This window comes from Macaca fascicularis, chromosome 16 (assembly GCF_037993035.2).
Source record: "Macaca fascicularis isolate 582-1 chromosome 16, T2T-MFA8v1.1".
Taxonomy (NCBI): Eukaryota; Metazoa; Chordata; class Mammalia; order Primates; family Cercopithecidae; genus Macaca; species Macaca fascicularis.
This window is the reverse complement of record NC_088390.1, coordinates 72,521,958-72,547,464: the sequence shown is the minus strand read 5'-3', so window position 1 is coordinate 72,547,464 and position 25,507 is coordinate 72,521,958. Positions and strand designations below refer to the sequence as shown.

Sequence of the window (25,507 nt, the reverse complement as noted above, 5' to 3'; positions counted from 1 at the left end):
GTATGCAACCATGCCTGGCTAATTTTTTGTATTTTTAATAGAGATGGGATTTCACTGTGTTAGCCAGATGGTCTCGATCTCCTGACCTCATGATCTGCCCACCTCGGCCTCCCAAAGTGCTGGGATTACAGGCGTGAGCCACCATGCCTGGACGGTTTAATTATATCTTTATAAATTGCCAATTGCCCCACCTTGATTTTTTTCATCAGGCATGTCTTGGCTACTTTTGCCCCATTTTTGTTTATATACATTTTATGAGGTCATTATAAGTTTTACAAAAACCCTGTTGGAATTCTGGTTTGGATCACATTTAATTGCTAGATCAACTTAAGAACTGACATTTTTTGCAACATTGAGACTGTCCAAAATGGATTCTACTGTCTATTTTCTTTTCAGTCTTTAGCCCTAATCTTTTGATAAAGCTTATTTGCTCTATAAAGGTCTAGGGTATCATTTTGTCAGTTTATCTAGAATTGTGCAGTATATTAGAAATTATATCTTTGTAAACTCTTCTCCTAGATGATTTTTACTCATTTCAGAAATGGAGTTGATTTTTTTTAATGTAAAAAAAAATTTAAATTTGTATGGGAGCATAGTAGGTATGTATATTTATGAGGTAAATGAGATATTTTGATAACAGGCATATGATACATAATAATGACATCAGGATAAATGGGATATCTGTCATCTCAAACATTGATCCTTTATTTGTGTTACAAACAATCCAATTACACTCTTACAGTTATTTAAAAATGTTCAATAAATTACTCTTGACTGTATCACTCTATCGTGCTATCAAATACTAGATCTTATTCATTCTAACTATATTTTTGTACCCATTAGCCAGGCGCAGTGGCTCACACCTGTAATCCCAATACTTTGGGAGGCTGAGCAGGAGAATCACCTAAACCTGGGAGGCGGAGGTTGCAGTGAGCAGAGATTGCGCCACTGCATTCCAGCCTGGCAATGAGCCACTGTGCCTGGCCGGTTTTTCATACTTGTAGTTTTTTTCTTACTTACAGTTTTTTTGGTAAGTTCCAAGTAAGTTCCATTTATCAAATTAAGAATGTCTCTATTTTGTCAGGATATTTAAAAAAATCATGAATGGTTGTGGAATTTTTGAATTTTTTTTTTTTTTTGAGATAGAGTCTCGCTCTGTCGCCCAGGCTGGAGTGCAGTGGCGCGATCTCGGCTCACTGCAAGCTCCGCCTCCCGGGTTCACGCCATTCTCCTGCCTCAGCCTCCTGAGTAGCTGGGACTACAGGGGCCCCCCACCACGCCTGGCTAATTTTTTTGCATATTTAGTAGAGACAGGGTTTCACCGTGTTAACCAGGATGGTCTAGCTCTCCTGACCTTGTGGTGTGCCTGCCTCGGCCTCCCAAAGTGCTGGGATTGCAGGCGTGAGCCACGGCGCCCAGCCTCCTTCTTGTACAACTCTTAATTTAGTCTTCATTTCTTGGATGATTTTTGTGTTACTGTTCCATATTTTTTTTTCCTGAATCTAGTCACCTCCTATTTAAGATCTTTCTATTTTTGTCTTTATTTTGATTTGTAGTATTTTTATGCCTGAAGTTATTTAAAAGTTATATTTGAATATGTGTTGTTCTAGTGGTGGTGGAACAAAAATATTATGAAGTATTGACATGTAGGGGAGTGTCCTACTTTAAGTGGGTTGCACAAAAACCCTGATGTATGAGAGTGGGGAGACATGGGAATGAAAAGGAAGGCTGTATTACTGTTTTCCTGTATTTATAGCTTTTTTAAAAAGTGTTTTCTTCTGCTGGCAGGTCTTGATTTTGATTTTTCTATTTTATATAGTAAGTTTTTATGGATATTGGATTCTTTTTCTGTTCATGATTATCTATTAGATTTTTCTGAACAAGTAATAGCCAGTGACCGTGTGGGAAGTGGTAGTGGGTGGCTTACTTTATTTCTTGGTGGCAGTCCCTTGTAGTCCCAGCTACTTGGGAGGCTGAGGCAGGAGAATGGTATAAACCCGGGAGGCAGAGCTTGCAGTAAGCCCAGATCACACCACTGCACTCCAGCCTGGGCGACAGAGCGAGACTCCGTCTCAAAATAATTAATTAATTAGTTAATCTTAAAAAAAAAGAGTTGTACAAGAGAAAAAAGGTAACTATAGTGACAGTTTATTACTTTATTTCCTCCTCTGCTACACTGAAGTTTAATTTCTTTAACAAATGGTGCCTTTTGTGGTTGTTAGCCTGGCTTGTCTTCTTTTTTTCTGAGATGGAGTTTTGCTCTTGTCACCCAGGCTGGAGTGCAGTGGCATGATCTCAGCTCACTACAACCTCCGCCTCCTGGGTTCAAGAGATCCTCCTGCTTCAGCCTCCTGAATAGCTGAGATTACAGTCACCTGCCACTACGCCCTGCTAAGTTTTATATTTTTAGTAGAGACAGGGTTTCACCATGTTGGCCAGGCTGATCTTGAACTCCTGACCTCAGGTAATCTGCCTGCCTTGGCCTCCTGAAATGCTGGGATTATAGGCGAGAGCCACAGAGCCCGGCCATGGTTTGTCTTCTTTTGATTCGTTGATTCTGTCTTGTTTCTGTAGGGCCCTTATCTTCAGCTGCTTTTTTCTTTCCATTTATCATGAACAACTTTCCTTCAAAGGTGCTTCTCTCTACCTCAGAAGTGATTCCTTCCTAGAACTGCCTTTCTGGTTTCTTCGTAGTTTCCAAGCTCCTCCTTTTGTGCCCATCTCTGGCACTTTGAGCCATTAAGTTTTTTTGTGTGGCCTGCTTAAGGTAGGCCACTCTTCTTTGACAGGTCATTGTTTGATGATATTTAGTTCCACCACTACTAGGACCCTGAGGTACTTTCTCTTTTTCCCCCGTGCTACCACTCTGGTTTGGCTCAGGATCTAATTCTGCTGATTTGGTATCTTTATTTAGCCACCTACGTGTTAATCCAGGGATTTGTATTCTCTTTCTCCTTTTTATGATGTAGTCATGGATGATGGGCATTTTTATTTGGTCTCTTTATCAATCTGTATGGGTCTTTGAAGGATAGGGAGAGACATTTAAATTCATACAGTTGCCGTTACCTTTTAGAAACTGGCGTTCACATGAAGGAAAATTGTTTTGTGTATTTCCTTTAATCTAGATGCTAAAATAATTACACTTTATATCCTGTCTATTGCTATACTCTTTTTAAGTTTTACTTGATTACATTCTATTATGTTATGACTTCTATATTTTTTGATTAATTGATTCTTCATTCACCCTTATCTTTATTGTCAAATTGGGTGTGGATTGTTCATTTTCAAGAATTATTAGCCATAATAAACAATTTGGGGAGCTTTTTGAAAACACAATGCGATTTTGGAGAAGTAGAATCCAGTAATTTATATTTGAAATGTTTATCATTTGATCCTCATAGTACACTCCAGAATGTTGAAAGAAAAACCTTAAAGAAATTAAACTGAACAGTTTAGTGAGCAAAGAATGATTCATGGATCAGGCAGCCCCTGAATCATAATAGGTTCAGAGAAGCTGCAGCACTACTGGATGATTGAAGATTTATGGACAGAGGAAGGATAGTGACGTACAAAAAATGGAAGCGAGGTGCAGAAACAGCAGGATTGGTTACAGCTCTGCTTTTGCCTTATTTGAATCTGGTTTGAACAATTGATTGCCTTTGGCCAAAACTCAGTGAGTGGCACAAGAGTAAGCTGTAGTCTGTTTACACATCCAGTTAGGTTACAGTTCACCATGTATGGAGAAATTAGGCTGAATTAAAAATATGTGAGGAGGCAGCTTTAGGTTAATCTTAATTTAACAAGGGTAAGAACCGCTACCCTAGGTTGAAGCGATGGTTAGTGTTCATGTACTTTGTGAGATTATCCATGTAGTAATTTGTGGGTTTGTGATATGAAGAAATTAGACTTTCATGGTAATGATTTTTAATTATTACTTTATTTGTGAGTGAAATAGTAGAGATAACTATCAGTGTGTCTACTTTATCATATAGTATATTCATGCAATAAATACTTTATTGAAAGGCTACTATACATGAGATATTGTGCTAGGTACCAGAGATACAGAACTGAGAAGACGCCATCCCTGTACTCCTTCTGTTCAAAGAGAGAGATGTGGAGACAGTATGTGGAGACATACTGATAAACACTGAAAGTATTACATAAGGGCTATGAGAGAGTGGGCATGGGAGTAGCTCCTACTTTAGGAGCTGATAAGAAGGTGGAATCAGGTACAGGTTACTCCTTTCTCTCCTCGTGTTTCTTCCTTCTTTCCGAAGAAATATTCATTGGGTGCTGAGTTGGGTGTTAGGGATAGAGTGGTGAACAGGGCAGTCATGGTCTCTGCTTTCAGAGTCCACACTGTTTCGAAACAGGGAGATGCCAGATTTTAAAAGGGAACCAGCATCCAGGGTTACTACTGGAGTGGTAGGAACTAAGTTTCCTGGGGGAGATGATTTTTAAACTGTAAGTCTTGAGTAAGTTAACCATGTGTAGAAGTTGGGGGAATGATCTTACAGGTTGCAAAAACTCAGACATGGGAGACAGTATAGTGCTTTTAAGTTAAAACAAATTGTCTGGTGTCCTGGGAATGTGGGGTATGGTGGAGATAGATGAATCTGAAAGGGAGATTTAGGGAGAGTCATAAAGGAATTTTGTGTTCTCTTTGCTATTGGAAAGGTATGTTTAAGAATTCATATACCAAATACGTCTGGGAGTGCAGTGATTAAATTGAGACTCTAAGAACAAATAGGTATGTGCTTATAGGGTTTGGAGGGCTGGGCAGAGAAATTCAGAGGTGGACAGGCATGAGAACATCTGCCATGTTCTGGTAATATAAGTCATTGTGGATCCTGGGAGCATAAAATGTGAGGTGAAGGGTAATGGAAGATGAGAGTGGGCAGTTAGGCAGTGAGAGGATCATGTAGGTTCATTTTGGCATGCAAAGGAGTTTATATTTTATATTTTATTTGTAGGGAACCACTAAAAATGTATCATACAATACCCATTCTAAAAATGAATTAAATATTAAGAAATCTAGAAAATGTTTCATATGGCAACTTAATTCTATATTTTATTAAATAATAATTAAAACTCCAAAATTAATAAATCCTTATTTTGTTTTATTTTTAAATTTTCAGATAGAAAATCCTCGATATCTGAGACAGAAGCCTATCCCAGTTTCTCTGGTATGTGAGAAATCCATTGGACATTTTCTAGGGGCAGGTATTTTAAAATAAACTAATCACCAAGTTATTTATAGAAAATAATGCAGATCTACATTAGGAAAGATAATTGAATTTTATCACTTGGAAGTGTTTTTTTCCTGCAATGTTAGTACTATTTTGGTATGGGCCACAGGCAATTTAGGAGTTTTCTTTGGGATTAAGGATAAACCAGATCTCAAAACGTATTAAATAACTCCTGTTCATTCAGCAGATGACACCAAAATTCAGCCTGAGAAAATCCAGCAGTTTCCATGATGATCATTTTCTCTCTCGAATACGTGAGAAAGAGGTAGGAGTGAGATATTGCTGATAAACCCAACTGATAATATAGTTTTAGTATTTTATATAATCTAGGTTTTCAGGTTTTAGTTAAAATAATGGTATATTCTAGGAAGAGGTTGCATTTGAAACAAATATGAAACGTGATGCATGGTAGGCAGGGTTTGTCTTTCTGTTTTGTCTTTTGTTTTTTGTTTTTTTCTAGAGATAGAGTCTCTCTTTTGCCCGGCTGGAGTGCAGTGGTACGATCAGAGCTCACTGGGATCAAGCAGTCCTCCCATTTCAGCCTCCTGAGTAGCCAGGACTATAGCTGTGCCACCATGTCCAGCTAATTAAATTTTTTTTTGGTAGAGATGGGATCTTACTGTTTTTCCCAGGCTGGTCTTGAGCTGTTGGCCTCAAGCGATCCTCCTGCCTTGACTTCTCAAAGCATTAGGATTACAGGCATGAGCCACCACACGTGGACAAAATTGTATGTGTACAACGTGATGTTTTGAAATATGTACACATTGTCAAATGGCTAAATTGAGCTTGATACATGAATTACCTCACAGACTTATCATTTTTTTTGTAATGAGAATACTTAAAATGTACTCATAGTGATTTTTGAAATACAATCCATTGTTATTAACTAAAGTTGCTATGCTGTACAATAGATCTCTAGAACTGATCTCTCTCATCTGACTTAAATTTTGTATCCTTTGACCAGTATCTCCCAACTCCACTGCTTGTCACCTGGCCTCATAACCACCATTTTTCTACTTTTGTGAGTTCACATTTTTTGGAATCCACATATAAGTGAGATCATGTGGTATTTGCCTTTCTGTGCCTGGCTTATTTCACTTAACATAGTGTTCTCTAGGTTCATCCATGTTGTACTAAATGAAAAGATTTCCTTCTTTTTGAAAACTGAATAACATTTCATTGTGTACGTGTGTGTATGTGTGTGTGTATATATCACATTTTCTTCATTTATTTGTTGATGGACACTTTATATTGATTCTATATCTTGGCTATTGCTGCAATGAACATTGGGATGCAGATAGCTCTTCAATATACCGATTTCATTTTCTTTGGATTTATGCCTAATAGTGAGATTGCTGGATCATATATTTCTATTTTTAATTTTTCAAGGAACCTTCATGTTGTTTTTCTATAATAGCTGCACTGATTTACATTACTGCTAACACTGGGCAAGGGTTCTCTTTTCTCCACATCCCCTCTAATACTGATCTTTTTTCTTTTTGGGCTGCTGGGGCGCCAATATCCAATTCCTAGCTAGGAACCTTAGTCTGTAGGGGCTGGTCTGGCTGTTTTTGTTGATAGCCCTTCTAATAGGTGTGACATGATATCTCAATATTGTTTTAATCAGCATTTCTCTGATGATTAGGAATGTTGGGCAGTTTTTCATATATCTGGTGGCTATTTGCATGTCTTCTTTTGAGAAATGTCTCTTCAGATCCTTTGCCCATTTTAAAATCAGGTTATTAGTGTTCTTACCATTGAGTTGTTTGAGTTCCATACATATTTTGGATATTAACCCCTTATTCAATATAGGGCTTGCAAATATTTTTCTCATTGTGTAGGCTGTCTTTTTACTCTGTTGATTGTTTACATCTTTTTATATTGTATAGAAAGAAATTATTGTGGCTACGATATTTAAACAATATATTATCTTCATACTAAAGATATAAGTCATTTCCACAACATTATATTATTAGAGTATTCTGTATTTGACTGTTTACTTACTGTTACTGGTGAGTTTTATCCTTTTATACGTATTTTTTTGTTATTCATTAGTGTCTTCTTCTTTAAGCATCAAGATTTCACTTGAGCATTTTTGTAAGACAAGTCTAGTGGTCATGAACTCCCTAAGGCTTTTTTGTGTCTTGGTACATTTTTATCTTTTCTTTATTTCTCAAAGACTGCTTTGCCACTCACAATATTCTTGGTTGGCAGTTATTGTCTTTCAGTACTTGGAATATGTCATCTTACTCTTTTCTGGCCTGTAAGATTTCCTCCATGAAATCCACTGCTAGTCTTATTGGAAGTCTCTTGTATATAACTTGCTTTTCTCTTGATATTTTCAGAATCCTCCATTTGTTCTTTATATTTGACAGTTTGATTGTAACATGCCTTGGTATAGTCTTGCTTGAATTAAATCTGATTGGAGACTTTTGACCTTTTTGTACCAGGATATATATATCTTTCCCTCAATTTGGAAAGTTTTTAGCTATTATTTCTTTAAATAAACTTTCTACACCTTTGTCTCTTTTTTTCTTCTTTAGCTCCTATGACTTGAATATTTGTTCTTTTGATCCTATCCCATATGTCCCGTAAACTTTCTTCATTCCTTTCTAGTCTTCTTCGTTTTTCTTCTCTGACTGCGTATTTTCTAATAACCTGTATATTTGAGTTTACAGAATTTTTTTGTTTTGCTTGATCAATTTGGTTGTGAATGCTTTCTGTTATATTTTTCTTTTCATTCATTTTTCAGCTCCAGAATTTGATTTTTAAAAAAATTTCTCTGTTAAATTTCTCATTTTGTACACTTACTGTTTTTCTGATTTCATTAAATTATTTCTCTGTATTTTCTTGAAGCTACTGAGCTTCCTTAAAACCATTAGTGTGAATTATTTGTCAGGCAGTTTATATTCATTTCTTTGGGGTCAGCTATTGGGAGATTATTTTCTTTTGCTGGGGTATGTCTCCTTTTTTTTTTATGTTGCTTGTTGCTTTATGTTGGTGTCTGCACATTTGAAGAAGTAGAAAATTACTATAGTCTTTGTAGACTGGCTTCATTTGAGAAAGCCAGTCACTATTCAGCCTGTCCAGAGATTCTGGGCAGGCTGTTTGGCCTATTGGTAGGCTCTCTCCTACAATCCTCAGGCAGAGTCAGAAAGTAGGTGGGCCTGGTATCTTGGTCCTCATGTTTGAGCTTGGAGCCTGGATCCACTGGGTAGATGTGTTGTTTTGGTCCATGGGAGTGAGCTTGGAGTCTGGGTTTGCATGGTAAGCCTGAAATCTGTATCCACTAGGGCTAGCCTGAAACCTGGATCCACAAGAGCTGACCTGGTTCTAGGGTGGGTTTAAGCCAGAATCTGCAGGGGCCAGACAGGTTCTGGGATGGGCCTGGTTCTTTGGTTCACTGGGACAGACCTGGGGCCTGAGTGTGCAGGGGTGGGCCTGGGTCATGATTCTGTAGGGATGGACCTGGAATCTTAGTTTCTGAGGGCTGGCTTGGCACCAGAGTTTATTGGGATGAGCCTGGACCCTGGGTCTGTTAGTCAGGCCTGGACCCTGAGTCCCCTGGAATGTGGGACCACAGGGGTTAATATGGATACTGGGGCCCCAGCGGCCAGCCTGGGATCTGGGCCAGAGGTGTTGACTGGGAGGTTGGGTGGGTCTAAAGCATGGGATTGTGTTGGCTGACCTGGCTCTGAATCCTGGGTTATGCTTGGAGCCTGGGGCCAGATGGGCTGGCCTGTCATTGGGTATGTCTGGAACCTATATTCACATGGGCCAGCATGGAGGCTGAGTCTGTGGATGCTGGCCTGATGACTAGGGATTCTGGGGGCTCGCCTGGTTCCTGGGTAGGCCTGAAACCTGAAGTTGTCGGGGCCAGCGTTGTGCTGTGAATAGTCTGGAGCACAAGGTCACTGGGCCTGCCTGGCAATGTGGTGAGTCCAGAGACTGAGTCTGCTGGGCTGGCTTTGGAACCTGGGACTGTGGGATCTTGCATTGTGCCAAGTTAGGCCTAGAGGTTCAGTCTGTGGGTACTGGCGTGGAGTCTTGGGTCTTGGGAGCTGACCTGGAGCCTGGGGCTACAAAGGCTAGCCAGGAACCTTAGTCTGTAGGGGCTGGTCTGGCTCTGGGGTGGAGCTGAAGCTTAGGCTGCTGGGGTCAGTCTAGCACTAGGGTTGGTTTGGATGCTGTGGCTGCTGGGATCAGCATGGTGTGGGGTGGACCCAGGGACTAAATCTACTGGGCCAGTCTGGAACCTGGGGCTGTGAGATTTTCCTTGTACCAGGGTGGATTTGCAGGGTCAGTCCTGGGGTACTGGCTGGGAGTCTAGGGCTGATGAGTCCTGCCTGGTCCTGCGTTTTACTGGGACTGACCTGGCATTGGGGTCTGAGTTAAGTCTAGTGCTCACCTTTCTTTCCTCCTCCCAAGTGGAGGGTCTCTCCAGGCTTTACTGTCTGGAGTTGGGGGAGGGGTGATGTGAGTATTTTAAAATCTGCAGCCTTGGACTGCAGAGTAAAACTGTCCTTTCTACATTCTGTGTTATGTCTTTTCCTATTTTGTGCTATATTTCACCTTGTTTGCTTAGCTCTTATGAAGGTATTTTTGTGCATGTTTGTGTTCAAATTGATTTTTCTGTGGAGGGACAAGGGCTTGAAAGTCCTAGTCTGCCATCTTGCTGACATCAGACTCAGGGTTTTCTTTCATGTGTAATCTTGGTGTTAAAAAAACTGTTGTAATAAAAGCAAATGACATTTTAAAAAGCAAATTTGGGAGTAATATTTCTTATACTCAGACATACCTTCCTTTGAGCTCTTGTTTTGAATTTCTTTTTCTAAAAATTGTCATTCATTAATTATAAAAATCATTTTGGTCATTCCCAACTATTTTTCCTTTTAATTATATTTTGTATTAATTCTTACTATTGAGGCTGCTTACCATAAAATAATTAAACGAACTGAAAGGAAGTGGTCACTTGAAAATTTTGTTGATGACAACTTGGGGCAGGAGTCAGCATACCAATGCCACCCACATATGTTTTCAAAGAAAAAACATTTGAAGCTATCATGCATTGCATCAGAAATTCATTTTTAAATGTGTTTGACTTTATTTTTCGAAATCCTTATGTTTTTGTTTTTCTTTTGGGCATAGTATTAAAATATTTGAGGCATCATTGAGAAGTTTGCATTTAATCATAAACTTATTCCATATATTAAAATATATTCACTGTACATTTTTCTAAAATAATCCTTTGTGCAATTACATAATTGTTTCTGACTTATTTTGATGAAGATTTTTTTATCATATTTTTCTCCATTGTACAATATTTAAAAGTATCTGCTGATTTGCCCCTGTGTAAAAACTATGTTAGTTTCATCTATCTTTTAAATTAGCATGTCTGATTATAAAAGAAAGTATATAGATTTTTATTAAAGACACTTTGGGAAATAGAGACATATGTAAGGAGGGAAATAAAATCACCTATAGAATCAACACCTAGAAATAAAAAATACTGGTAATATATTCTATGTTTTTTTCTTCTTTTCTCTATGTGTTCTATAAACATATGTTTTTCTTTAGAAAATTGGTATGGCCAGGCATGGTGGTTCACGCCTGTAATCCCAGCACTTTAGGAGGCCGAGGCGGGCGGCTCACCAGGTCCGGAAATCGAGACCATCCTGGCTAACATGGTGAAACCCCGTCTCTACTAAAAAAACACAAAAAATTACTCGGGCTTGGTGGCGGGTACCTGTAGTCCCAGCTACTCAGGAAGCTGAGGCAGGAGAATGGCGTGAACCTGGGAGGCGGAGCTTGCAGTGAGCCGAGATTGCTCCACTGCACTCTAGCCTGGGTGACAGAGCGAGACTCCGTCTCAAAAAAAATATAAAATCCTATGTCTACTTGTTTAAATCCCTTTTATTCAACATTCAATTGTCGGTATGAGGATGAATGCTCTTCTGTTTTGAAGTTTGTTAGAGCCTTACATGTCCCTATAAAATAACTCTTGTGCATGTTCTCATCTAAAAATGTCTTTATTGTTGCTGGGTAATATTTTTAAAACCATAAATAGTATTCTTTTAAGTGAGTCAACTTTATTTAAAATTAAATATTAGCTCTCAAGTATTTAATCATCACTTTCTCAACTCATTCTTCAGAGATAATTATTGCTGAAAATTTAATGTGTATTCTCTTTAAAATTCTTAGGATTACTTCATTCTTAAGTAAAATTAGATCATATACTACATATAGACCATTTCATTGCTTTTTTTTGAGACTGAGTCTTGCTCTGTCACCCAGGCTGAAGTACAGTGGCATAATTTCAGCTCACTGTAACCTCCGCCTCCCAGATTCAAGTGATTCTCCTTCCTCAGCCTCCTGAGTAGCTGGGATTACAGGTGTGCGCCACCATGCCCGGCTATTTTTTGTATTTTTAGTAGAGACACGGTTTCACCATGTTGCTCAGGCTGGTCTCAAGCTCCTGACCTTATGATCCGCCTGCCTAGGCCTCCCAAAGTGTTGGGATTATAGGCGTGAGCCACCGTGCCTGGCCTATTTCATTGCTTTTTGACTGACATATATATTCTGATGATTTTTTTCCATATCAGAAATATCACCCCATTGTTATTCATAATTGCATAAATTTTATTTTACTGATATGTCACATTTTATTAAGCTATTGATGCATATAGGCCGTTTAGAGTATTTTTCTATAACAAATGGTATTTCAAGAATACCCCTGTCCATATCTTTGTGTATTATGTATCTTTTCTTGCAGAATAAATTATGTGAAATGGAATAGCTCAGTCACAGGGTGGCACATTTACATTTTAGATTGACATTGACAAGTTGTCCTTAAAATAAGGTTATGTCTGCGTAGGGCTGCAGGCATGGGAGTGCATGGAGTGTTGGCTAGTGGATATAGAGTTTCTTTTCAGGGTGATTAAAATGTTCTAAAATTAGATTGTGCTAATGGTTGTATAACTCTCTGATATATTAAAAACCTTTGATTTGTATTGTTTAAATGTTTGAATTTTATGATATATAAATTATATTTCAATAGAACTGTTGAAAAGGGTTATGTCTATTTAAGTAAACATTAATGGTATAGAGAGTCTCTTTTTCCATTTTGTTATCAATGCTGGAGCAATTTGCATGTTAAAGTATCACTTCTTTTTTTTTTTTTTTTTTTTTTTTTGAGACGGAGTCTTTGCTCTGTCACCCAGGCTGGAGTGCAGTGGCGCGAACTCGGCTCACTACAAGCTCCGCCTCCTGGGTTTACGCCATTCTCCAACCTCAGCCTCCCGAGTAGCTGGGACTACAGGCGCCCGCCACCTCGCCCGGCTAGTTTTTTTTGTACTTTTAGTAGAGACGGGGTTTCACCGTGTTAGCCAGGATGGTCTCGATCTCCTGACCTTGTGATCCGCCCGTCTCGGCCTCCCAAAGTGCTGGGATTACAGGCGTGAGCCACCGCGCCCGGCAGTATCACTTCTTTTTTATATGTCTTTCAAGTATTTTTCTCTGTAAATGTCTTTTGATTTGTGCTACTTTTTAGTGTAGAGAAGGTTTCTTCTATTTTTAACTTTTTAAAATTAATTTTGAATTTTTGTGAGTACATAGTAGGTGTATATATTTGTGGGTTACATGAGATATTTTGATACAGGCCTGCGATGCATAATAATCACATCAGGATAAACGGGGTATCCATCATCTGAGGCATTTATCCTTTGTGTTACAAACAATCTGTACTCGTTTAGTTATTTTAAAATGTACAATTAAATTATTTTTTGACTATAGTCACCTTATTGTTCCAGCAAATTATAGGTTTTCTTCATTCTTTCTACTTTTTATATCCATTAACCATCCCAACTCCCCCGCTACCTTCCCACCATGCTTCCCAGCCCTTAATAACCATCATTCTATTCTCTACCTCCATGAGTTCAATTGTTTTTAATTTTTAGCTTCCACAAATAAATGAGAACATAGGAAGTTTGTGTTTCTGTGTTTGGCTTATTTCACTGAATATAATGACTTCCAGTTCTATCCACGTTGTTGCAAATGACAATATCTCATTCTTTGTAATGGCTGAGTAGTACTCCATTGTGTATGTGTACCACATTTTCCTTATCCATTCATCTGCTGATGGATACTTAGCTTGCTTCTAAATCTTCACTATTGTTATTAGTGCTGCAATAAACATGGGAGTGCAAATATCTCTTCAATATACTGATTTTCTTTTTTTAGAGTATATACCTTGGAGTGGGATTGGTGGATTGGTAGTTCTATTTTTATTTTCTTTTGAGGAACGGCCAAACTGTTTTTCATTGTGGTTGTATTAATTTACATTCCCACCAACCCAGTGTGCAAGGGTTCTCTTTTCCACATCATTGCCAGCATTTGTTATTACTTATCTTTTGGATAAAAGGCATTTTGACTGGACTGAAATGATATCTCATGGTAGTTTTGATTTGCATGAGAAGTTTTCTTTTAAATAGTTGCATCTGTCCGCCTTTTCTCTAGGCTTCTGGTTTTTGTATTATGCTTAGAAAAGCCTTTCACCTTCCAACATAACAAAAAATACCTCTTTTTTTGGTCTACTTAAAAATTTTATTTTTCTATTTAAATATTAGATCTCTTTCAGAGGTTTTGCTGTAAATACTGATAATAATCTTTATTGGTCAGTTCTTTTTTTTGTTTTGTTTTGTTTTTGGGGATGGAGTCTCGCTCAGTCGCCCAGGCTGGAGTGTGGAGTGCAGTGGCGCGATCTCGGCTCGCTGCAACCTCCGCCTCCCAGGTTCAAGCAATTCTCCTCCCTTAGACTCCTGAGTAGCTGGGATTACAGCTGCTCGCTGCCACGCCCTGCTTTTTTTTTGTATTTTTAGTAGAGATGGATTTTCACTGTGTTGCCCAGGCTGGTTTCAAACTCCTGAGCTCAGGCAATTCGCCTGCCTTGGCCTCCCCAAGTGCTAGGATTACAGGCATGAGTCACCACGCCTGACCTCATTAGTCAGTTCTTAATGGTATAAAATAAAAATTTAGGAGTTTGAAATACTTATATTAAAGGATCCAGTAAGTCTGGAGATAATTAATTGATACCAATGTTGTACAGATTGTAGAGTTCATCTGTGTCATTGTATTAGTCCATTCTCATGCTGCTAATAAAGACATACCCAAGACCAGGTAATTTATAATGAAAAAGAGGTTTAATGGACTCATAGTTCCATATGGCTGGGAGGCCTCACAATCATGGCGAAAGGCAAAAGAGGAGCAAAGGCACATCTTACATGGTGGTAGGTGAGAGAGCATGTGCAGGAAAACTGCCCTTTATGAAACCATTAGATCTCATGAGACTTACTCACTATCATGAGAACAGCATGAGGAAAATCTGACCTGATGATTCAATTGCCTCTCACTGGGTCCCTCCCATGACACATGGGAATGATGGTAGCTACAGCTCAAGATGATATTTGGGTGAGGACACAGCCAAACCATATCAGTCATGAAGCATTATTATAGTATTTAATTTTGTTGAAGTTTTAGAGAGTCTTAAAATATTTAACTAGCCTTTAGAAATGGAGCTATTTAATAAACGACAACTTCCATTTTAGATTCATAATTGTTCAGAAGATACCTTAGATATTACATGAATAAAATATGTAAAATTACTAATTGAATTAATGCAATTATTTAACCTAATTTACTAATTAATATTAATTTAATATTACTATTAATATCAAATTTTATTGGAGTTAAAGAATTGTAGTGGTTTGTTTTGGTGGCTATAGATACACATATAAAAATTTTTTTATTTTTGAGACAGAGTCTTGCTCTGTTGCCTAGGAGTACAATGGCGCAGTCTTGGCGCACTGCAACCTCTGTCTCCTGGGTTCAAGTGATTCCTGTTCCTCAGCCTCCCAAGTAGCTGGGATTACAGGCACACGCCACCACGTCTGGCTAATTTTTGTATTTTTAGTAGACATAGGTTTCGCCATGTTGGCCAGGCTGGTCTTGAACTCCTGGCCTGAGGTGATCCACCGCCTCAGCGTCCCAAAGTGCTAGGATTACAGGCATGAACCGCCGCACCTGACCCACATATTAAATATTTTAAGATATTCTTAAAAATTTTTGATTTATTTTGGACATATTTCTCATATGTTATGGGAAAACGTATGTTCAGTGACAGTGATCCTTTATTTTAACTTTAGCCTATCACTCACAAACATACTTGGACTTGCTTGCCTTTGTAATTGCTAACATATTTTCTCTGATATCGACATCACAGAATTGTGTGACAGTGAGCATCATCAAGCAGTGGGTCTTTCTTTCTTTCTTTCTTTTTTTAGTAATCTGAAAAAAGGCTTTTTGACATTATGACATTTGGAAAAGTGTTTCCACTGAAAATGAAAGAAGAGACAACACAACAAGAAGAGGTCAATTTTCAGAGCAACTGTCAGTTTTCAGAGAACAGATGGTAGAAATTGCTCCTTTGGTAAAAGGCAAAGGATTTATACAATCTGAAGAGAAATCAGAGTATAAAATTCCTCTTTTTGTGAAATAAAACAGAAAATTTCCTTTGAACTTTCTTTTCACCCATATTGAATGTTTCCATCTATTGCCTAAAAAGAGATGTTGCTTCTTTCTTACATGCCAAGTAGGCCTTTTTTTTTTTTTTTTTTTTCCTGAGATGGAGTCTCACTCTGTTGCCCAGGCTGGAGTGCAGTGGCACGATCTTGTCACACCACAACCTCCGCCTCCTGGGTCCATGCCAGTCTCCTGCCTCAGCCTCCCGAGTAGCTGGGACTACAGACGCTCGCCACCATGCCCAGCTAATTTTTGTATTTTTAGTAGAGACTAGGTTTCACCATGTTGGCTAGGCTGGTCTTGAACTCCTGACCTTGTGATCCGCCTGCCTCGGCCTCCCAGAGTGCTGGGATTACAGGCGTGAGCCACCGTGCTTGGAATTAGGCCTTTTTTTTTTTTTTTTGTATATGAGTCTGTTAGTCAAATGTATAATTTAAATAACTCTAGGATAAAGAAAGCCACAGTTATTAACATAATAAATGAGAGAACAGGTATAGATTTCTTATGAAACATAGCATTCAGATATGCATAATGTCACATAATTTGATAAATAGTTGTACAAAGGAATGCCATTGTAAATGCCACCCAGGCAAGAATTAGGTAATTGCGGCCGGGCGCGGTGGCTCAAGCCTGTAATCCCAGCACTTTGGGAGGCCGAGGCGGGCGGATCACAAGGTCAGGAGATCGAGACCACAGTGAAACCCCGTCTCTACTAAAAATACAAAAAATTAGCCGGGCGCGGTGGCGGGCGCCTGTAGTCCCAGCTACTCAGGAGGCTGAGGCAGGAGAATGGCGGGAACCCGGGAGGCGGAGCTTGCAGTGAGCCGAGATCGCGCCACTGCACTCCAGCCTGGGCAACAGCGTGAGACTCCGTCTCAAAAAAAAAAAAAAAAAGAATTAGGTAATTGCCAATATCCTAAGAAGCCTCCTGTCGACCATTTGTAATCATACTATCTTTCCTAGAAGTAGCCACTATTCTGATTTTTCTGATGATAATTTTCACCTATTTGTTTTTTTAATATTGATTTTAGCATTAATACCTGCATCTTTGAAAATTGAAATATTTTTATTTTACCAGATTTTGAACTTTGTATGAAGAAAACTAAACTTTTTGTTTATTTTTATTTTTTATTTTATTTTATTTTTTCTTTTATTATACTTTAAGTTCTGGGGTACATGTGCAGAACATGCAGGTTTGTTACATAGGTATACACGTGCCATGGTGGTTTGCTGTACTCATCAACCCGTCATCTACATTAGGTGTTTCTCCTAATGCTATCCCTCCCCTAGCCCCCACCCCCCGACACGCCCCGGTGTGTGATGTTCCTCTCCCTGTGTCCATGTGTTCTCATTGTTCAACTCCCACTTATGAATAAGAACATGCAGTGTTTGGTTTTCTGTTCTTGTGTTAGTTTGCTGAGAAAGATGGTTTCTAGCTCATCCATGTCCCTGCAAAGGACATGAATTTATCCTTTTTTATGGCTGCATAGTTTTCCATGGTGTGTATGTGCCACATTTTCTTTATCCAGTCTATCATTGATGGGCATTTGGGTTGGTTCTAAGTCTTTGCTGTTGTGAACAGTGCTGCAATAAATGTATGTGTTCATGTGTCTTTATAGTAGAATGATTTATAATCCTTTGGGTATATACCCAGTAATGGGAATGCTGGGTCAAATAGTATTTCAGGTTCTAGATCCTTGAGTAATCGCCACACTGTCTTCCTTAATGGTTGAACTAATTTACACTTCCACCAACAGTGTAAAAGTGTTCCTATTTCTCCACATCCTCCCAGCATCTGTTCTTTTCTGACTTTTTAATGATTGCCATTATAACTGGTGTGAGGTTGTGTCTCTCTGTGGTTTTGGTTTGCATTTCTCTAATGACCAGTGATGTTGAGCTTTTCTTCATATGTTTGTTGGCCATATAAGTGTCTTCTTTTGAGAAGTGTCTGTTCATATCCTTCGCCCACTTTTTGATGGGGTGATTTGTGTTTTTTCTTGTAAATTTGTAAAATTGTTCCTTGTAGATTCTGGATATTAGCCCTTTGTCAGATGGATAGATTGCAAAAATTTTCTGCTATTCTGTAGGTTGCCTGTTCACTCTGATGATAGTTTCTTTTGCTGGGCAGAAGCTCTTTAGTTTAATTCGATCCCATTTGTAAATTTTGGCTTTTGTTTCTATTGCTTTTGGTATTTTAGTCATGAAGTCTTTGCCCATGCCTATGTCTTGAGTGGTATTGCCTAGGTTTTCTTCTAGGGTTTTTATGGTTTTCGGTCTTACGTTTAAGCCTTTAATCCATCTTGTGTTAATTTTTGTATGAGGTGTAAGGAAGGGGTCCAGTTTCATTTTTCTGCATATGGCTAGCCAGTTTCCCCAACACCATGTATTAAATAGGGAATCCTTTCCCCATTGTTTGTTTTTTTTGGGGGGGTTTGTCAAAGATCAGATGGTTGTAGATGTGTGGGGTTATTTCTGAGGCCTCTGTTCTGTTCCATTGGTCTATCTACCTGTTTCGGTACCAGTAACATGCTATTCTGGTTACTAGCCTTGTAGTATAGTTTGAAGTCAGGTAGCATGATGCCTCCAGCTTTGTTCTTTTTGCTTAGGATTGTCTTGGCTATACGGGCTCTTTTTTGGTTCCATGTGAAATTTAAAGTAGTTTTTTTCTAATTCTGTGAAAAAAAGCCAATGGTAGCTTGGTGGGGATAGCATTGAATCTATAAATTACTTAGGGCAGTATGGCTATTTTCATGATATTGATTCTTTCTATCCATGAGCTTGGAATGTTTTTTCATTTGTTTGTGTCCACAGAGAACTAAACTTTTGATATTCTTTTATGTCTTGCTTCTTTTGCTCAATAGTATGTTAGAGGCATTCATCCATATTGTGCCATATAATTGTAATAGATTTGTTTGCACTGTTTTCTGTTTAATGAATATCATATTTCTTGCCTTTTTTTTGATAAAGTTACTCTAATTTTTTGCCTTTACAAATAATAATTCTATGAATAACCTTATATGTGTATCCTGATATACATATGCAAGAATAGAAACGGGGTTTTACCATGTTGATCAGATTGGTCTTGAACTACTGACCTCAAGTGATCCACCCACTTCAGCCTCCCACAGTGTTGGGATTATAGGCATGAGCCACAGTGCCCTGCAGCATTCCTTTTTTTTAGCAGCCTTGCCAGTATGTTAAGTATCATTATTATTTTTGTCCTTTTAGTAATAGCCATTCTTACTGGTGTGAAATTGCATCTCATTGTGGTTTTGATTTGCATTTCTCTGACGATTATTGATGTTTCACATGTTTGTTGGCCCCGCGTATGTCTCAGCAGAAATCCTACAAGCTAGAAGGGATTGGGGCCCTATCTTCAGCCTCCTCAAACAAAACAATTATCAGCCAAGAATTTCGTATCCAGTGAAACTAAGCATCATATATGAAAGACAGATACAGTCTTTCTCAGACAAACAAATGTTGAGAGAATTCGCCACTACCAAGCCACCACTACAAGAACTTCTAAAAGGAGCTCTAAATCTTGAAACAAATCCTAGAAACATCAAAACAGAATCTCTTTAAAGCATAAATCACACAGGACCTATAAAACAAAAATACAAGTTAAAAAACAAAAACAAAAACAAAAAACAAACCCAAAGTGTGCAGGCAACAAAGAGCATGATGAATGCAATGGTACCTCACATTTCAATACTAACATTGCATGTAAATAGCCTAAATGCTCCACTTAAAAGATATAGAACTGGCTGGGCTCAGTGGCTCACGCCTGTAATCCCAGCACTTTGGGAGGCCGAGGCGGGTGGATCATGAGGTCAGGAGTTCAAGACCATCATGGCCAATCTGATGAAACCCCGTCTCTACTGAAAATACAAAAATTAGCCGGGCATGGTGGCGCACATCTGTAGTCCCAGCTACTTGGGAGACTGAGGTAGGAGAATCGCTTGAACCTGGGAGGTGGAGGTTGCAGTGAGCTGAGATCATGTCACTGCACTTCAACATGGAAACAGAGTGAGACTCTGTCTCAAAAAAAAAAAAAAAAGAAAAAGATACAAAACCACAGAATAGAACAGAATAGAGGACCCAAAAATAAACCCAAATACTTACAGCCCACTAATCTTCAACAAAGCAAACAAAAACATAAAATGGGGAAAGGACACCCTTTTCAACAAATGGTGCTGTGATAATTGACTCGCCACATGTAGGAGAATGAAACTGGAACCTCATCTCTCACCTTATATGAAAATCAACGAAGATGGATTAAGGACTTAATGTAAGACCTGAAACTATAAAAATTCTAGAAGATAACATTGGAAAACCCCTTCTAGATGTTGGCTTAGGCAAGGATTTCGTGACCAAGAACCTCAAAAACAAAGATAAATAGTTGGGACTTCATTAAACTAAAGAGCTTTTGCACAGTAAAAGGGAACAGTCAGCAGAGTAAACAGCTCACAGAGTGGGAGAAAGTCTTCATAATCTGTACATTGACGACAGTGTGCCTAGGTGATGATCCTTTTGCAATTAATTTCCCAAGTGTTCTTTGTGCTTCTTGTATTTGGATGTCCATGTCTCTAGAAAGGCCAGGGAAGTTTTCCTTGATTATTCCCCCAAATATGTTTTCCACACTTTTAGATTTCTCTTCTTCCTCAGTAACACCGATTATTCTTAGGTTTGGTTGTTTAACATAATCCCAGGCTTCTTGGAGCCTTTGTTCATATTTTCTTACTCTTTTTTCTTTGTCTTTGTTGTATTGGGTTAATTCGAAGACCTTGTCTTCAAGCTCTGAATTTCTTTCTTCTTTTTGTTCAATTCTATTCTATTGCTGAGACTTTGCAGAGCATTTTGCATTTCTCTAAGTGTGTCCAATGTTTCCTGAAGTTTTGAATGTGTTTTCTTTATGCTATCTATTTCCTTGAATATTTCTCCCTTCACTTCTTTTATCGCTTTTTTGGATTTCCTTGCATTGGGCTTCACCTTTCTCTGATGCCTCCCTGATTAGCTTAGTAACTAACCTCCTGAATTCTTTTTCAGGTAAATCAGGGATTTCTTCTAGTTTGGATCCATTGCTGGTGAGCTAGTGTGATTTTTTGGGGGATTAAAGAGCCTTGTTTTGTCATATTATCAGAGTCGGTTTTCTGGTTCCTTCTCATTTGGGTAGGTGCTGCCTGAGAAAGGTCTAGGACTGAATGCTGTTGTTCAGATTCTTTTGTTCCATGGGGTATTCCCTTGGTGTAGTACTCTCCACCTTTTCCTGCGGTTGTGGCTTCCTGTGAGCCGAGCTGCAGTGATGGTCATCTCTCTTCTGGGTCTAGCCACCCAGCGAGTCTACCTGGCTCTGGGCTGGTACTAGGGGTTGTCTGCACAGAGTCCTGTGATGTGAACTATGGGTGGCTCAGCCATGGATACCGGCACCTGTTCTGGTAGAGGTGGCACGAGGGTGAAATGGACTCTGTGAGAGTTCTTAGCTTTAGTGGTTTACAGTTCTATTTTGTGCTGGTTGGCCTCCTGCCGGAGGGCGGCACTTTCCAGAGAGCATCAGCTGTGGTACTATGGCGAGAAACCAGTGGCGGACAGGGCCCTAGAACTCCCAAGAGTATGTGCCCTTTGTCTTCAGCTGCCAGGGTGGATAGGGAAGGCCTAGCAGGTGGGGGCAGGGCTAGGTGTGTCTGAGCTCAGACTCTCCTTGGGCAGCTCTTACTGCGGCTGCTGTGGGCTAAAATTATGCATCGTTACCATATCAAAGTCAGTTTTTAGTGTCAATATTGTGCCACTTATACTGGACTTTTCCCATTTTCTAATTTCCACCTCATAAATCTAATAACTTTAAAATAGTAAAATCTAATTTAACCCTACAATCATTTGTGCTATTGTCATAATTCTAAATACCTGATGAAACCTAACTTTCAAGGTTGTTGTATTGTCTTTAAATAGTTGTGTTTTGGGGAATTATGAGAAGATAAAAATGGCTTTTATGTATCTCTGCTTACATACTATTTCTAGTACTTTCCTTCATTTCAGAGTTTCTAAGTTTTCATCTTTAAGAATACCTTTTATTATTTGTTTTAGTGCAGTTCTACTGGTGATATGTCATCTGAATTTTATCTGAATTTTTCTTTTAGCACTTCTAAGATATTATTCCTTTGTCCTCCGGTTTCTATTGTTTCTGCTGGAGAGCTTGTTGTTTCTCTGAATGTAATGCCTCTTTTGCTCTGACTGCTTTTAAGATTTTTCTTTTTCTTTTTTTTTTCTTTTTTAGACAGATCCTCACTCTGTCACCAGGCTTGAGTGCAGTGGCGCGATCTTGGCTCACTGCAACCTCCGCCTCCTAGGTTCAAGTGATTCCCCTGCCTCAGTCTCCCAAGTAGCGGGGACTACAGGCACATGCCACCACACCCAGCTAATTTTTGTATTTTTAGTAGAGACGGGGGTTTCACCATGTTGGTCAGGATGGTCTTGAACTCCTGACCTCATGATCTGCTCACCTTGGCCTCCCAAAGTGCTGGGATTACAGGCGTGAGCCACCACACCCGGCCAAGATTTTTCTTTTTGTTTTTGGTTTTCAACAGTTTGTGATGTTTCTAGGTGCTGTTTTCTTGCATTTATCCTGCATAGAGTTCATTGAGCATCTCGTTCTCTAACTCACTATTTTTTTGTTTTATCAAACCTGCGAAATTTTTGGCCATTATTTCTTTAAATAGTCTTTCCCTATTCTTACTTGCTTCTGTAGGAACCCCAATTCCATGTATATTAGACTCTTGGATTTTGTTTCACAGTTTCCAAAAGTGTTACTGATTTTTAAAAATAAATTCTTCAATCTTTTTTCTCTCAGAGAATTTCTGTAGTTCTGTCATCAAATTTATAGACTCCTTTATCTGCTCTCTCTAATCTGTTAAGCTCATCTAGTGAATTTTTGTTCCTTTGAATTATTGCACTTTTCAATTCTGGAATTTTCATTTGTTTCAATTTTATAATTTCCATTTATCTGCTGAGATCCCCTATCCGTTCTCTCATTGAAATAATATTTTCCTTTAATTTTTAAATATGTTTTCCTTTAGTTCTTTGAAAGTATTTATGTGAACTTCTTTAAACTCTTGTGTGCTGAAGTAGGGTCATCTTGGGCCTTATTATTTAATTTATTTATATTGATTTTGCCTATGGACAAAATTTTCTTTTCTTTTTTATTTTTTTTGGCGCATCTTTATTACTTTCTAGACAATGGACCTTGAGGTTGTTACCTTGTAGGGACTCTGGATTCTGTTATTTTTTTCCATAGAATATTTTTGTTGTTGTTGTTGTTCTTATAGGCTGTTCAATTAGTAGTTAATCACCTTTAAGTTGTGTAGACTTGGTTTTTACATTCTGTTAAGGCAAATACATAGAAAGCCAAAGATATTATCCAACCCCATGGGACCTGTGTTACAAACTAGCTTTCTGAGGCTTGCTTTCAGTCCTTGGAGGCAGGTTTAGAGTAGTCCAGAGGTGTGGCCTTTATGTTGTTTCAGCTGAATTGCCAGGTATTTGCAAGTTAAGAAGCTGTCTCCACCTGGCTGGGCAGGTCTTTGGAGCCTCCCAGCACTTTAACCTGTAGCAGCTGTTACATTTTCTACTTTGTAGCAGTAATGTTTTGTTATTCACCTAGGGCGCACACATCCCAGCCTTTAGCCTGTGGTTGAGGAGTGACAGGGAAATCTTCTGGGCAGCTTATATCTCTCTAGTGCCCTGCATTTAAGATTCTTTAACTGCCCTGAACTCTGACCTCTGCCTTCTCAGCTCAGGAGGCCTGTGGTGCTCTACGTGGACTCCAGTTGTTGTACCCAGGCAGAAAGCTGGGACTATCGTGGGCTTCAGTTTGTGAGGATCACAGTACTGCATTGCCTGTTGTCCAGTCCTTGAGAACGATTATCTCATGTATTTTATCCCATTTTATGGTTAACAGTGGGAGGTTAGTGTGGTACCCTACTTCATTATAGCCTGAAGTAGATCTGCAAGCCTAATTTTTACATCTTAAATTTGAAATTGATAATGTATATTCTGATCTCAGAAAAAGAAAACTTAAATGTTTTTTGAAGTCAGGCTTCCTTGGAGGTCAAACTAATTAGAAATGTTTTTCAATTTCAGTCTATATAGATGAACACATAGGTACGTATCTATATTTATATCTACATCTATATCTAAATCTGTATCCTTATATTGTCTTTATATACTATAGTAATACGATTGTTTCCATATTCTAATCCTGATGTTTTATCAGGCATCATGCCCTAGTTGTCCATAATACATTTAGGATTTCTATCCTAGAGTACAGGGTGGAAATACAGAGCTATTCTGTAGCATCAAGGTAAGAGTTTCCAGAAATGAGATACTCTTACCTTTTTAAAAGGATGGCAGTTGGTGCTCACTATCTTAACCAAGTTACTAAGTTGTACATTGGAGATATTGGGCCAAACTAGCCTCCTTCTAATAGGATGCAATGAAAAAGGACACAGTATCACTTTAGTGTCATTCTTGCCAAAATCTCATAAATTTAGTCATGAGGGAAACATCAGACAAATCCAAATGGAGAGACATTTAATAATGGTCTGTACTCTTAAAAAATGTCAAGGTCACTAAACACAAAGAAAGGCTGTTCCAGATTAAAGGAGAAATAAATAGTTGATGTGACAACTAAAAGCAATGCGTGATTCCGGGTTGGATCCTGGATTGAGAAAAATAATAGCTATAAATGACATTACTGTGATAATTTGTAAAACTTGAGTATAAACTGTGTAGTAGATAATATTGTGTTAATATTACATTTCCTCAATTTGATAACTGCACTTTGGTTATCAAAGACAGTGTTCTTGTTCTAAGGAAATATATATTGAAGTTTTTAGGGATAAAGAGGCATGATGCTTCTAATTTACAAATGATTGAGGAAGTAATATGCATATATTTATATATATATTTGTAGAGGTAGATACAGACATAAAATGACAAAGCATATAGGGCAAAATATAAAAAAATTGGTAAATCCGGGTAAAGAAAGGGTATATGGGAGTTCCTTGTGCTATTATTGCAACTTTTCTGTAAGTTTAGTATTATACCAAGGCAAAAAGTTATAGCCAGAAGAATAGAATTTAGAGAAATATCTTTGGTTGTAAGAACAGAGATCCATCAAGCTACATAAAATAAAAAGAGACACAAAAATCCTTTTGAGTTCAACTAACCCTGGTGTCATTGAGATCACTGGAGCCTGAGTTTACTTCCCTCATATCCAGATGCTATGTGGTTTCTAATCTTTGCTTTTTTTGTGTATTTGCTCTACTTTTTTCTATATACTGGATTCGCCTGCTTTACTCTTGGTTGCTGCACTTTAGAACTTGGGTTTGCTCCCCAAAATAGCTAACTTGGTGTGTTAGTTTAGATTCTTGGGAGAGAATCTGAATGATTGTTTGCTAGCTAATGGATTGCATGTCTCAGGTATTTATTCCTAACTTGCTCAATAAATAATGAGGTGGGGCCGGTGAGAGGTGTTGGGTTGGGGTTATGGTAGCACACTCACATGATATTTAGGGCTTACCTTCAGAAGCTGAGGTATGACAAGTTCTCTAGAAGGTGTTATGGAAAGATCTGGCAATGAATCATGTCTCTTAGACCTGGCCAGCTTTGTCATATTGTTTTTTGGCTTT

General features: G+C 38.5%; 1 protein-coding gene across 46 annotated transcripts in view; it reads left to right on the top strand.

The window, feature by feature from the left end:
* CEP112 (centrosomal protein 112) overlaps window positions 1–25,507 on the top strand; it is a 537,142-nt gene that overhangs the window by 75,795 nt on the left and 435,840 nt on the right. For 17 of the 46 annotated variants that reach the window (XR_010581949.2, XM_074020166.1, XM_065531869.2 and 14 more), the window contains 2 exons: window positions 5,139–5,186; window positions 5,434–5,514. The exons of 12 other annotated variants lie outside the window; for them this stretch is intronic. Coding sequence is in view for 30 of the 34 variants with exons in the window: in XM_065531869.2 (XP_065387941.1) it covers window positions 5,139–5,186; window positions 5,434–5,514 (129 nt within the window). In the remaining 4 variants the exon portion in view is untranslated. Of the gene's footprint in view, window positions 1–5,138; window positions 5,187–5,433; window positions 5,515–23,957; window positions 23,979–25,507 lie in introns of those variants that run through there. 17 more of the 46 variants (XR_012426034.1, XR_012426035.1, XM_074020165.1 and 14 more) reach the window with 2 other exon arrangements.